Source organism: Solanum tuberosum, unplaced genomic scaffold, assembly GCF_000226075.1.
Source record: "Solanum tuberosum cultivar DM 1-3 516 R44 unplaced genomic scaffold, SolTub_3.0 scf00593, whole genome shotgun sequence".
In the NCBI taxonomy this organism is placed as follows: domain Eukaryota; kingdom Viridiplantae; phylum Streptophyta; class Magnoliopsida; order Solanales; family Solanaceae; genus Solanum; species Solanum tuberosum.
This window is the reverse complement of record NW_006239512.1, coordinates 207,169-221,401: the sequence shown is the minus strand read 5'-3', so window position 1 is coordinate 221,401 and position 14,233 is coordinate 207,169. Positions and strand designations below refer to the sequence as shown.

The 14,233-nt window shown below is 34.5% G+C and overlaps 4 protein-coding genes across 4 annotated transcripts; 1 reads left to right on the top strand and 3 right to left on the bottom strand.

Moving 5' to 3' along the window:
- Positions 1 to 2,214: 2,214 nt before the first annotated feature.
- Positions 2,215 to 4,442, top strand: LOC102584062 (dolichol phosphate-mannose biosynthesis regulatory protein-like). Its single transcript, XM_006365912.2, has 3 exons — positions 2,215 to 2,342; positions 3,844 to 3,956; positions 4,050 to 4,442. Exons 2-3 carry the CDS (start codon positions 3,867 to 3,869, stop codon positions 4,200 to 4,202), a joined length of 243 nt encoding a protein of 80 aa, XP_006365974.1. The 5' UTR covers positions 2,215 to 2,342; positions 3,844 to 3,866; the 3' UTR covers positions 4,203 to 4,442.
- Positions 4,443 to 4,793: 351 nt separating this feature from the next.
- Positions 4,794 to 6,801, bottom strand: LOC102586369 (AP2-like ethylene-responsive transcription factor At1g16060). The gene is made up of 7 exons (XM_006365919.2): positions 6,472 to 6,801; positions 6,290 to 6,381; positions 6,103 to 6,191; positions 5,956 to 6,029; positions 5,819 to 5,869; positions 5,643 to 5,719; positions 4,794 to 5,551 (listed from the first exon to the last, which is right to left on the bottom strand). The coding sequence occupies exons 1-7, from the start codon at positions 6,732 to 6,734 to the stop codon at positions 4,980 to 4,982; spliced, it is 1,218 nt and encodes a 405-aa protein (XP_006365981.1). The 5' UTR covers positions 6,735 to 6,801; the 3' UTR covers positions 4,794 to 4,979.
- A 1,871-nt stretch (positions 6,802 to 8,672) lies between these two features.
- LOC102583717 (pentatricopeptide repeat-containing protein At5g66520-like) lies at positions 8,673 to 10,527 on the bottom strand. Its single transcript, XM_006365911.2, has one exon. It carries the CDS (start codon positions 10,362 to 10,364, stop codon positions 9,039 to 9,041), a length of 1,326 nt encoding a protein of 441 aa, XP_006365973.1. The 5' UTR covers positions 10,365 to 10,527; the 3' UTR covers positions 8,673 to 9,038.
- Positions 10,528 to 11,454: 927 nt separating this feature from the next.
- STWRKY8 (double WRKY type transfactor) lies at positions 11,455 to 13,880 on the bottom strand. The gene is given in 5 exon segments (NM_001287907.1): positions 11,455 to 11,869; positions 11,975 to 12,139; positions 12,409 to 12,986; positions 13,344 to 13,514; positions 13,605 to 13,880. Coding segments are annotated over 5 exon segments (1,605 nt in total).
- Between the last annotated feature and the right edge of the window lie 353 nt (positions 13,881 to 14,233).

Here is a 14,233-nt window from a genome sequence, read left to right as displayed (position 1 = left end):
AAAATTAAAATACTATTAATTTGAAATTAAAATAGTATATATTAAATAATATTTAAAAATATTATATTACATTTAAAAAAGAATTATGAATATTAGATATTTAATTAATAGAATTATATGTAAAATAATATGTTAATTAGAAAGTAATAGAAATAATAATAAAATAATGAAAAAGTGAAATAGAGAGTGTGAATAGTATTTCTCCAAATTTGGAGAACTACTATTCAACTCTCTAAATTTGAAGAATAGAGAGTGATTTGGAGGTGGGTTGGAGTGCCCATTCTCTATTTTACTCTCCAAATATAGAGTATGGAGAGTAAAATAGAGGCGGGTTGGAGATGGTCTAATAATATCTCCTTCATTCTTAACTCCCACTAACAAAAACAATAAATTCAGAATATAATTTATTTATTAATATTTTAAAATTTTGAGAAATATTACAAGAATTATTTATTTAATCTTAAGAATATATAATAAAATAATTATTAATTTTAATTTTGAACTTCTAACGTAATTAATTATCTTTTACATAATACAAACTTAATAATTATATATTTTCTCACTACTGAATAATTTTGTACCACGTTTCAATCAAATGCACCATTTCTTCAGACAGATATCAAATACATTATGAAAATACATATATATATATATATGAAGAGAGGCTAGCAGGAGAGCCAGTATATCTTAGATACATGAAAGTCACACAAGCTACATGTATTTGGGATACCAAATAATACATTCCAAATATATTCTCAAATACAAATATATAGGAAGAGAGATGAGCAATAAAAGGAGAGAGACTAGCGAGAGGGTTATTAGTGTTAGGGCTATTCAAAATCGAATCGAAACCGATAACCCGAACCGAAAAAAGTTATTGATTTATCAATATTGGGTTATTGGTTTAGCGGTTTTGATTACGATCTTGATTTTTTTGTTATTGGGTAATCGGTTCTTAACGGTTTGAGGTTTTTTCTTAACGGGTTAATTGATAACCCGATAGTAAATTAAATAATTATATTTATACCATTTTGTACATAAAGTCCTTGACTTAGAGTTTGGTTTCCTACTTTTATTTTTGGTTGTCTCAAACACTTGGTTATTCGACAATGTGAAAGTGTTTGCTTTTGAGCAAGATGTAACTTATGAACTCAAGTGCATGGTTTATTTGGTTTGTCACCTTGTTTCTAAGTGATTTTAATATATATTTTTGTATCAAATCTTAACGGTTAAACCGATAGCCGAACCGATAACGATAAAAAAACCGATAAGCCAATATCTTAATAGTTCTATAATGGTTTAGCATCTCTACAAACCGATAGCCAATAAGTCAAACTGATAAATTTCAAAACCGAACCGACCAATACACAGCCCTAGTGCGCATGTGAATCAAGCTTGGATACAGATACACCTAATTTGACCCGTATGTATCCAAGATATTAGTATATGAGCGTACCAAATGCATATAATTAAAACACAGTAAAAACATGTAACTAGATCCTAAACTAGTGAAATTTATAGAGCAAATTACAGAAATCACATACTTTTAAGGCAAAATTACAATTTATCCCTTAAAAGTTTATAATTACAGAAATCCCTCAAACAGATACAATAATATAAGCGCTGATACATTAATCTGATGCGCGAGATACATTAATCGTTAAGTAAGATACATTACATTTTATACATGATACACTAATCTGATGTACATTTTATACATGATAGATACAATAATATAAGCGTTGATACATTAATCTGATGCGCGAGATACATTAATCGTTAAGTAAGATACATTACATTTTATACATGATACACTAATCTGATGCGCGAGATACAATAATATAAGCGTTGATATATTAATTTGATGCGTGAGATACACTACATGATACACTAATATGATGCGCGAGATACACTACATGATATACTAATCTGATGCGTGAGATACAATTATATAAGCGCTGATACATTAATCTGATGCACGAGATACACTACTTTGATGCGCGAAATTGAGGAATTTTGGAGATTTGTAAAAATTATAGGGGATAATGGTAATAAGTAAACTAAAATGTGGGATTTCTGTAATTTTTCAAATTTATATGGTTTGCTCGTCTATTTGACTAGAATGGGCTTATTGCTAAATGTGTAGCTTATAAGTTCGGGCTGCGCGGCTAGGATCATTTCATTTCGGCCCATGTCAGGGGAAATATTGATTTGGCCCATTTATTCAAGATCCTCCCCTCCGAATCTCTCCAGAGAAAACTACAAAGAAATCCATATCGATCATAACGATCTTCATGCTCTAAAACCGAAGTGTTTAACGACACGAAAAGTTCTTTTTCAAGGTAATTTCTCCATTAATTGTGAACTTTTTTTTAACTTAGCTTGGAAAATTATGGAATTGAAGTTCGTTTATGCCTTTATGGAATGATTGGGGGTTTGGAATCAGATTGTGTATGCTTTTTCTTTTAATTTAGCCTCTGGAGTTGTAAGTCTTTGGAAACACTAGTGAGATAATGAATTACTCAAATGTTGGTTTTGAAAAGCTAGTTTTGTTATTGACGTGCAATACATCTACATTGTTAATGTGGTTATGAGGTTTGAATTTGCAAATTAATGTCCCATTATGTGTCTGTCTGTATGTGTGCGTCTGTGAAGATCCTAGCAGCTTCTTTGAAATCTGAGGCTCAGTGGAATATAGTAGCAGCTTGTGGGTGGTTTTGGAGATTCTTGTGGCAAGGATACCACTTAATTTTGGGTTAGTGTTTTAGCATAGTCCATTGACTATGTGAAAGTTGCATCAGAAATGAAAACATAGACATTGTTGGTGTGTGTGTTAATAGATGTATTCAGCTTGGATATATCCTACTACTTTATATGCGCCTTTGGAGATGACTGATAAAGATTTAAGTGCTGCCAGAAGGAAACCACATATCTATTAGCATGATACACTAGTGAAATAACACCTGATATTTTCACAGATATTAAGAGGTAGCACCATCATGCTTTAGGTCACCGATTCTTTAATATAATATCCTAGTTAGTTCTTTTGTGTGTTCTGATTTATATGTGCCCAACATTCCAAAATTTTCTCTACGGTAGGTATTTGTTTGAACTACATTGTTGAATGATTCAAAGGGAATCTTTGGTTTGTAAGAATCTGAAGGTAGTGATCTGTCCTGTTGTTTATTTAAATCTAGTTGACATTGGATTAACTTCAGAAGCACTATAAAAACATAGCTGTGCACTTTGGTGGACGACCATACATTCTAAGAAAATGTTGCTTGGTCAATTATCTGCTGGGTTCCTCCATTCTATCCCTTTTTCCGGTAGCTGATATGCTTCTTTCCAGATTTGTATTTCCTGGGAATGTTTTGTTATTAAAATGTCATTCCTCTCCTCTTCTCTGTTAAAATATTTGTGTGGCCTGGACAGAGGATTTCTATGAGATTTTGGTAGTTTTCGTTGGAATATACATGGGTAGATGATTCTATAGATGCCAAGAGTAATTAAGTCATAGACTGTGCAATAAAACCAGATAAATACATATACTTGAACTGTACACTGCTGGTCTTCTGAACAACTCAATCAGAAAGATATTCAATTATTCAGTAACTGAGTTGAGCTTACAGTTCTGTTCTTGAGAAAGAATGGATGCCATTGTCTTGGCTTGAGTGGTACATAGCTTTTGATCATGTGTGTTGCATTCTTTCAAGTGCACAATGTGCATTCCCTTTCTCCTTTTCTATGTTTGCTTTTCCTGCTTTCATTTCTTTGGTGATTCATTCACAAACTTAAGGGCAGTGATTTTTGCTTGTAATTTAATATGGCATTCCTCATTTACAGTTTGCACAAGTTAAAGAGTCACTATGGAATTAGCAGACAGAACGATTGGACTGCTTTTGACAGTTACTAGCCTGTCCATTTTCACATATTATACCTTCTGGGTCATCATTCTGGTCAGTTCTTTTTCTCTCTGTCTTACAAGATGTAGTGACCTGTGAGACCTATGTTATCATATGGGGGGTTGATGTATGCTTTTTGTCTTTCAGCCATTGGTTGATACTGATCATTTTGTGCACAAATATTTTCTACCTCAAGAGTATGCAATTCTTATTCCCGTATTTGTTGGAATGGCACTCATCTGCTTGCTGAGCATGTTTACTGGATATGTGATGCTCCAGTCCAAAAAGAAGAAGGCATGATACAACCATGTTAAGCCTGCTGCTAGCTGTTAGATTATATGATACTTCATAGTTTTGCTCTTGAACAGCTTGTTTCACATAAATTCTCTTTTCATGTGTTGACAGTGATCTGAAAATTCTAGATATGCCTTCAAGTAGTCACTACATATTGACAACAAGCTCAATTTTGTGTTTGTAGTTTGTGACTGTTGAAAAATGTATTAGATGAAAATGACTGTGTTTATAAATATTACTTATGGAGCCTGCAGAAATACTCATTAACTTAGACTGCCTAACTCCTTCTGTCGGCATCAGCTGGGCAGTATGAAACATCTCAGCTATAAACATATGTGCTGACACAATTGTTACTCATTCCAACAGCCTTACACAAAAGAATAAAAAAGGAAGTATCTAACCTGTGTTATGTCAACACCCTTCTTTTTTTCCCGTGATTTTTGGAGAATGAAGTCAAAGAGATGACAAAATAATTCAACTTAAAGGACAGTCCGATAATTGTCTAGCAAACATAGTTCTTCTGCTATTAAAGTTTCCATAAATACACAGTAGGAACTAACATATAAACAAAATGTATTATTGAATGCAGACCAATTTGCAACTATGTATCTTTCCAAGTCTAAAAGCATTTGATTGCTCTGATTTCTTTGAGACTAGAGAGACTTTCATTCTCTCTGTTCATATTATGTACAGTCCTATGAAGAAACTACTTCTCATCTATTCCTAGATGACTACAAAGTTTCAGTTATTTTTCATTACAAATTGTTCAACTGTTAAATGATTTTAAGGCATCACATCCCAGAAGGACTGCCCTGCTCTATCACACAAATGAGACGAAGTAGTAACCTTGTCCATTGACTCCAGTGCAGGCAACTTATCACTTCTGTAAAACACAAACTCATCTTCTGTGTTGGCTTGTTGTTTGTTCTTCATGTTTGGGTCGTCCTTTTCGTTAGCACTAGTGGTAGAATTCTTCTCCACAAGCTCGCGATACATGGAGGATCGAAGCAGAAGGCTGAGAGCTGTAGGCGAAGGCGGCTTGTTACATGGAATTAAGGGCATTTTTCTCTCAATAGGTTCTTGGCTCTGAGGAATAGGGGGCAGAGTTTCTCTAGTTGTGGCAAAATAATTGGAGCCAAAAGTGAATTGAGGGTCATTTATTGGGTTAATCACGTCGTTAGTGTTGGTTTGTATAGCCTGATTTTCTGATCTTAATTCTTGGAATGCCATCTGAGTATTGACTCCTGGTTTTAGCCATCTTATATAGGTGCTTAAGTCAAAATTAGTCACCGCGTTAATCCCTCTGTATTCAATTGCAGCAATGTCATAAGCTCGAGCTGCTTCCTCTTGAGTACCTACAGAAAAGAACACGAGATTCAAGTTGGTAGCCTATTTTAACAGTCTTGATTCGATCAGTGCTGAAAATAATGGGGTGAAAGTACTTACTGTAAGTACCTAAGTAGAGGTATTTGTTACCGAAAACTCGCCCTATTCTTGCTTCCCATCTACCATTGTGATGATGCCTGAAGTTACATGATTCATTCAAGAAAAGATCACTACTAATTACTATGAACAACAGATGGTAAAAGTTTTAGAACAGGCGGTTGAATGAATTTAGTTACCTTGCTACTCCTCTGTATTTAGATACACCTCGGGAGAAACCACTGCTTCTCCTGCATTAGAAGAATAAAAACTCAGGTAAATTTTGGTTTGTGAAAAGATTTCTTAAATCTGATTGAAAATCAAGTTGAGTAAATACCTTCTTAAGGAGGCTAAGTACTCCTCTTTAGTCACAGTTTGCATTATTTCAATTTCCTTCTCATAATCAGATATCTGTAGAGATATTTGAGTCAGACAAATAATTTCAAACAAAAGAAGAATTGTGAGTCTGAGATGAAGATCATACTGGAAAATTAATGAAAGTTGATGTGCCCCAGTACTTGATTGCAGCCAAATCATATGCTCTTGCTGCAGATTCTTCCTCATCATATGCTCCTGTTTAATTTAAAAGTAAATTTTCTAGAATCCAAAACTCAATCCTCTTGAATGAATCAAATATTGGTCTATAGCACCACCAAGTGCACTACACTCACCAAGATAAACTTGTTTTCCCTTCTTTTTCTGAGTCACATTCCAAGAACCCTTATCCCACAAATGAGCCTCATAACGCCCCGTCCATCGATGCCTAAATTCCAATGTAATTAATTATTAACAAGAATTAGTCTCTTAAATGAAGTACTACTACAAAAGTGTCAACATTTTTAGTTAGTACTACCTGCTAACTCCTCTGAATCTTGAACTTCTCTTCACAGTAGGTGTATGAGCAATATTTTGATCAACTTTAGATGAGTCCATTTTCTGCTGCTCAGCTTGTTGGCCAATGTTATCATTCACTACTGCAACTGCAGGAGGTGACCTTCTTCGTCTTTTCACGCGTTTCGTTGTCTCTGGAATGTCATAATCCACCATGGACATGCTTCTTTTTCCAGGGCTTGACATCTCAGATTTAACTAAAATAGAATCTTTGTTCAAATCCATTGTTTGTTTCAATTTCCAGCTAAATATGAACCAATAAAAGCTGTGTCTTTTATCTTTGCTTGATGCTTAATTTGCCACACAAAAATGGATGCTGAAGTATTCAGTATATATAATGTATTGAGTCTTTGACATTTTGCTTTGTTTTAGTTTTATACTGTCAACAAGCTAATAATTTGATGTAAGACAAAAATAAACGATGATTTCATGTCATCTTGAGTGTCCATTAGCCAAATTAATGCTCCTCTATATTAATTATAGATTTCACATGACTTAATTCTTGACTTCAAACGAATACAAGAAAAAAAACAAAAATATTGTTCGATATTTTCAAGGTTTTATGCAACACTTCCAGCCCAGCTGCTTAATTTTTCCCCTCCCATAACTACTAGAAACAAAGGTTTTTCCCATCGCGAATGAGTGAAAAAATTGTGTTATAGAACATGATTTTCCCATTCATTTCCTACCTAATCAGCTCATTGAGAAAATGCATGGTGGAAAATAGATTCTCACAGAAATAGTGGGGAACTTTCAAATTTTTCCATATGAAGATTCAATCAAAATATCTGAGGAAATAGCCACTAAACATTTTCTAGTGGAAAAAGGTGATTTATTTTAGTAATGTACCCTTTATTTATCTGTATTGATAATATTTACATGATGTTTCAAGTTGATTTATTTAAATCTCAGATTAGCGGTTAAAATGAAATTTTAGTTATATACCATCAACCATCTTTATAACGATGTCCTTTATTCACATACTTTTTATTATTATAGTGAAATGCTATTATAAAGAAAGGCTTGATCATTATACTATATCATCCTTTAGACCCTATGGGTTAAGTCATATTACCCGCATAAGTATACTCTTAGAAATCATGACCTTTTTCACGTGTGCCACTAATTAACTATGTCTGATGTGTGGTTCCAATGTTCAATAATTCTCATTTAGAACAAATTAAGAATCTCATATTTGCAGACAAATAGTAAAATAAAAATACAAAAGAAGTCAAAATAGATCACCTGGCCTTTGTCTTTTAGATATCGAAATCCTTTTAAACACATTCTAGCTATAGCTGGTCTTTTATTTTCTTTGAAAATCCAAGCCACAAATTTGTCTTCTTACACTTGAGACAAATGATTACATTTGTTGTTTAGCATTTGTAGTTTGGTTGTTTCTTTGGATTCATCGTCATTGTGAAGGCTATTTATTATGTTTTTGTCAGGTTAATGGCAAATTCTTGTCTTTGTGCTGTCAGGTTGTCTAGTGGAAAGTTGATAATCGTCACTAACTATGGAACGAATCTCCTAATATTCTCTCACAAGTACATTGATACGATGGTGTAATCACGTATAGCGAAAGGTGATCAGTGAAATAATCTTTTATCAAAAAATTATATTATGTATATAGAAAGTTATATGAAATATATATAAGTTAATTTTTTTTTCATATATTGAATTTTGGACACCCTTAATAAAATTTCTGACTTCACCATTGCACTAATAATCATTTTTATAATGATTTCTGTTGTTGACATGATGATTGTGAAATCTTATTTGGATTATTGGCTCTTTTTCATCATTAACTCTTTTTTTTTGGGTGTGTGTTCAAATGCTGATTGTAGGAGTTTGTTGGTCTTTTTATGCACATATATACCTAATAAACCTGAGATGTTACAGATAAACTTCAACATGTACGACTGCATTTGCAATATGTTAAGAGGAATATCATAGGTTTCATATTAGGTTAAACATGGAAGTCCTTGATGGATGAAACCACAAATCATGGGTTTTGAAGCACAAAAGATACATAGATTTTCAAGTCTCTGTCTGTCCCCTTAACTCTCACTAATTCACTGTTCGGGCATAAAAGATGAAAACATAATTAATGCACATATTCTAGTGTAAAAATTTCGGAATTGTGTCATTTAGAAAATAAAATAAGAAATATTTTTCAATCATTCAAACTAAAAAACTATGATTGATTAAAACAACAATAGAAGGGTCTCCAACACTATAAACACAGAGAAACAGTATCTCCATACATTTCAGGTGCAGAGGCTTTAATGCCAGCACCCTAAATCTAGAACTGAGAATCTGTCATAAACAGAATTCTTTCATGTAACAACCATGTTATTCCAGTATAAGTTTCTTCTTACAAGTTGCATCTTTCCTTTTCATAACTCATAAATCTTTCGCCTTCTTAATCCTACTGATGGTGAAAGTAATTTCAACAACAGAAAGAGGAAATAATTTTTTTCTTGACAAGATCATTGTCAAAACAAGAATCTGCTGCAGTTTAATACTTCATGCTGTATTATTTCTTATGAAACTACATCCTCTAGCTTTCCTCACATTTTGATGGAGCATCAATTGCCTCACCCTCTCGGCATCCTCCCATTTATCACCAAGAACATACAAGTCTGAGATAAGGGTATAAACCCCTCCATCATTCTCTGGCCTCACCACATTCATGACCCTCTCAATCACTCTTTCCGCCATCTCAAACTGTTTATGCAACTTGCAAGATGACAAAAAAGAACCCCAAATAACTACGTTAGGCTCTCGTGGCATTGTATTGATCACTTCATATGCTTCCCTTAACAATCCAGCTTTCCCAAATAAATCAACCATGCAGCCATAATGCTGAATTGTTGGTCTCAGTCCACACTCTTTGATCATTTTGAAGTATCCACGACCTTCATCGACCAGCCCTGTTTGTACACAAGCACTAAGTACCCCAGTGAAAGTAAACTCATTTGGTACCACACCCCCTTGTCTCATTTTCTTGAATATCTCCAACGCTTCAGTTCCGAAACCATGTTTTGCTGCTCCACAAATTAAAGCAGTCCAAGTTACCACATTTCTATCTTTCATCATATCAAAAACCAGAGAAGCAAAATTCAAGAATCCACATTTAGCATACATGTCTACTAAACAAGTACCAAGCTCCACATTCAATTCCCAGTTATTCTTTACCGCAAAACCATGCACTGATTTCCCAAGAAACAACCCAATTGAACCCATCTCCGAACACCCCGCCAATATTGGCCCAATAGTCACTTGATCAGGCTTTAGCTGCTCAAAAATCACCATTTCCCGGAAGAGCGTCACCCCTTCCTCCCAATGCCCATTATTCATGTATCCAGCAATCATCGCCGACCACGAAGCTAGGTCTCTCATAGGCATTTCATCAAACATCTCCCTTGCTTTTTTAACATCCCCAGATCGAGAAAAACAAGTTATCATCGTGTTCCACGTGACAGTATTTCTCACAGGAATTTCATCGAACAGCTTGCAAGCATACTGAAACGAAGTCCCTATGTAGGCATTTAAGAGAGATGTGGCAACATAGACGTGTATATTAAAGCCTAATTTGAGAAGATGGGCATGGAGGTGGCATATGAGGGGAAGGTTGCCCAAATGGGTGCAAGATTTAAGAGTGAAAAGAATGGCGAAACTGTCGAAAGGAATGGCTTGGCGCTGCATCTGGGCATAGAGTGTCAAGGCTCGTTGAGGTGATTTTGCATTTTTAATAGCAAAAGACCATGAATTGAAGGTTCTTAGTAATATCCATGACGATTCACTATTAACGGCAGCTTGTCTCAGTACGCGGTAGAGATTTGTAACCATAGCTTTGATTTTTCTTCCATCTAAGCCTTTGGCGCCTCAATGGTAGCCAACAACATCAGCCCAGAATTTTGAAAGACTTTTTGAATCTGGTGTTGTTAAATTAAATATACGCTTATATATCAAAATGATAATTTTGTGATCTTAAAACATGTAAAGTGAAAAGTTAGGATTTAAAGAATTGTTAAAAAAGATAGACATTTCATTTTTTTTAAAAACTGACTAAACAGGTCATCCGTGAAAGTTTATTGAATTTAGACATTTGGATTCGTATTGAAAAATTTCAACGGTTAGAAAATATGCGTGCAAGAAAAGATCCTATATTTTGTGAGATGGAAAAGAGGAGGTTAATGAACATGGTAAAATTGAAGTTCTAGAATTTAAATCCTGCTGCCTAAAACTTGTAATCTGCTTTGTTAACATCTAGAATACTAGGTTCCAACAGTTGCAAGACTAACATCTTCCCAATCGAGTTGATGAAACAATCTCACTGTACAATGTCAAACCAATCAAACATTAAATCAGCAAAAAGTGGCCTAGAACCAAATACACTTGTACCAGAGGGATTGAATTTAACTACTAGTCTTAGCTGTCTCATATTTCGTCATCTAATCAACGTGGAATGAACCTATAACAACTAAGCATTATACGATTTTGCGTGAAAAAGAAGTAGAGTACTTCTCACTACGATTAAATACAAATTTGAATGAAAGAAAACTGCTAGGAAGACATTGTTCTCAATTTACCAGCATCTTGAAAAACTGCAATCTTCTTTAATATATAAAACATGAAAATCTGATAGAAATAAAGAATCAGTGTCATATAGTCATGAGTTGGGGATTTACATTCCTATCCTAAAGAATAAACCCCCATAACAGTGGTAGCTGCATGAACTTCTACACCACATTTGATTGAATTTACAACAAACAAATTTCCTAGTACAAAATGTACACACAAAAAAATAAACAGTATATGATCTATTAACAAATGAAATCAAAATGCTTCCTATCATATTCTTTATGCAAAAAAAAACAAAAGGTTCAGTTTTTCGTTTCATAAACTTCAATTCGTGCTCCTTTCTAGGATTCCAGTTTCAGCAAAGCAATGACTCCATAAACATGTCATCTCGAGGCTCGTCCTTAGTTCTTGAAAACACATTGTTGTCCTGAACTTGGTTTTCGTATGAATCCCCTGAATTTGCATATCCTGAGATACCATAATTATTAGGCCTCTGCAACATCTCAAGCGTATAGGGTGCTCCCATTTCAGACTGTTGTGGCCTTATACTTTGCAATGGAACTTGATAGTTGGATTGATGAGATGTCACAGTAGGCCTTACGGTCGGTGCCATAGGTCGGTTAATTGAGTGGTTGCCACTGCCCCTTGCTGCTGGAACATCATGGTTGTGCTTCCCTTCATAGGTTGTTATCACTGACCTTATGTCTTGTGATGCCCTTTCCACATGTTTTCTTACTGGACATCCCGTACTTGTGCATTTGTAGTAGCTCCTGTTTCATAGTACCCCAAGATTCATTTTCGATTTCCAAATTAAGGAACTTCCAAACTTGTTAAAAAATTTGAGCCAAATTTATGATCAAAGATAAGGTTATTACCTGGGATTAGGATTTCCTTTCACTACTTTTTGACCATACTTCCTCCATCTATAACCATCATCTAGGATATCGATATCACTTGTAGTTTGAACTACAACTCTAGGTTCTCTAACTGTCCTACTCCCTCCTAGTGCAGATAGACCTTCACTTTCGTTTTCTCTTTTCCTGAAAACAAGAAATTCAACAAAGTTAAAAATGTTAACATTAGTCAAAAATTGGATTCAAGATTACTACAGTACAGACCTCTCTATAACAACATTTCACTATAACAATGATGTTTCATTTCATGTGGAAGAGATCATTCATGTTATGTTATATTATATGTTCTTTATAACAAACATTTTACTATAGCAATCAAAAAATATCGGAACAAACGATAACGATGATGTAATAGAAATATTTGACTATACATGATATATTATTGTTTCACTTACCATCTTTTTGAGTCTGGTTCCTCTTCATCAAGATCATCTCCTCTTGACCTACTACTCTTTTGAGAAGTGTGCTCATGATCATCATCCCCAAATGAAATAGAAGAATTCTCAGGTGTTGCAACCGAATCCATTTGTCCATTTGAACCATAGGATTGATGATCTGGGATTTCATTAGTTTGTGTATTGTATGATTGGATTGCAGATGAAGCTGTGGATGACGACGATCTTCTGGTTGACTGAGGCTTTGGATGGTTGTGATTACCCTTGTACACAATTTCAGTAATTTGACCATCTAAAGATCTCTCAACCTTCTTCTTGGTGGGACAATTTGGGTATGTACACTTGTAGTAGCTTCTTGGATTTTCACTACCTTTTACTTGTTTCTGCCCGTATTTCCTCCAATTGTATCCGTCATCTGACCTTTTCTGCTCCCTTATACTCTGATTGTATTGGTTTCCACTATTGTTCTGATCATTATTATTCTGCATAAAACTCTGTAAAGTGTTGAATTCAGATCTTCCATTAGCATTTTGATCATTCTGTTTTGTGGGCTCTTGATAATTCCATGCTTGCTGCCCCTGATCAATTTTACACAAGAAGAAAATAGAGTGTCAGTCAATTGACTTGAACACACAGAACATACTTCCTCCGACTCAAATTATCTGTAGTATTTTCTAACTATATCTGTCTCAAATGATTATGTGTGTTATCATCTCTTGAAGTTGTCAATTTACTTTATTCCTAGTTGTCAATTAAGATTTTCTACTCATTTTCGTCGATACGATGACAAGATCATGACTTTAACAATTGCATAAACACATAAATTGAGTAAACAGAGATTATAAGTTGATATAAACAAGGTTAAGTAGTCAAAAACCCTCAAGTAAAGCAAAAAAAAAAAAAAAACGACAGATAAATTTGAGACGAGGGAGTACCAAAGGGACATGGTTAGTTTGGGATTGAGAGATTGATGCAGCTGTCCCTACTTGAGGCTGGAAAGAAAAATCTGAGTAGTTTTTGTCTTCCTGTTTCACATCCCGATGGCTACTGCTCTTCCAATTAAAAGCATGAGATGGAAAACTCCCTGTTGTCGGAGATGGAAGAAGCTGCAATTACAATTTCAAAAAAAACACACATCAATAATCTTGAATCCAATGAAAACAGAGTAAAATAGAACAGAGAGAGAGACTACATACGTTTGAAGAAGACAAAAGAACAGGGGAGTCTAAAAGTTCAGTTGGACTTAAACCAGGAGGAATAGCAAAGTAAGAGGAAGGGGAAAAAGGAGGAGGAGATAAAGGGAGTGAAGGAGGTGGAAGAGACTTGAATTTAGGAACTCCAGAACCAGTCCTCTCTGCAATTCTATCACCAAGTCCTTTGGTAGGATAATCATCAGAAGCAAGAAGGTCGGTGAAAGAAGTCGTCATGAATGAAGAAGATGAAGTGGGAAAAGAGAAACTTGAAGCAGCCATTAGAAGAAAGAAGATAGAATAGAGCAATGGGAATTGGATTATATAATGGTTTTGACTTCCTTTCGTTGGAGTGGGTGGGATATTAAAAACAAAAATGAACACGTATTCTACAAGGAACTTGTTTTTTTCTATTTTCTCGTTTCCCACTCTGTATTCGAAGTCCACATTAGCATTCCAATTAAATTTGAATTACGCATTACAAGATTCATTTGAAAATTGACGTTCTCAATAAGATTTTCTCCATATTTAAGATCGAACTTACAGGTAAAACAATTTCACCACTGCATCAGAATCCAAGTTGATTGTTTTTTTCTATTTTTCTATTCTAATTTGATAAATAGATATTTAAAGAA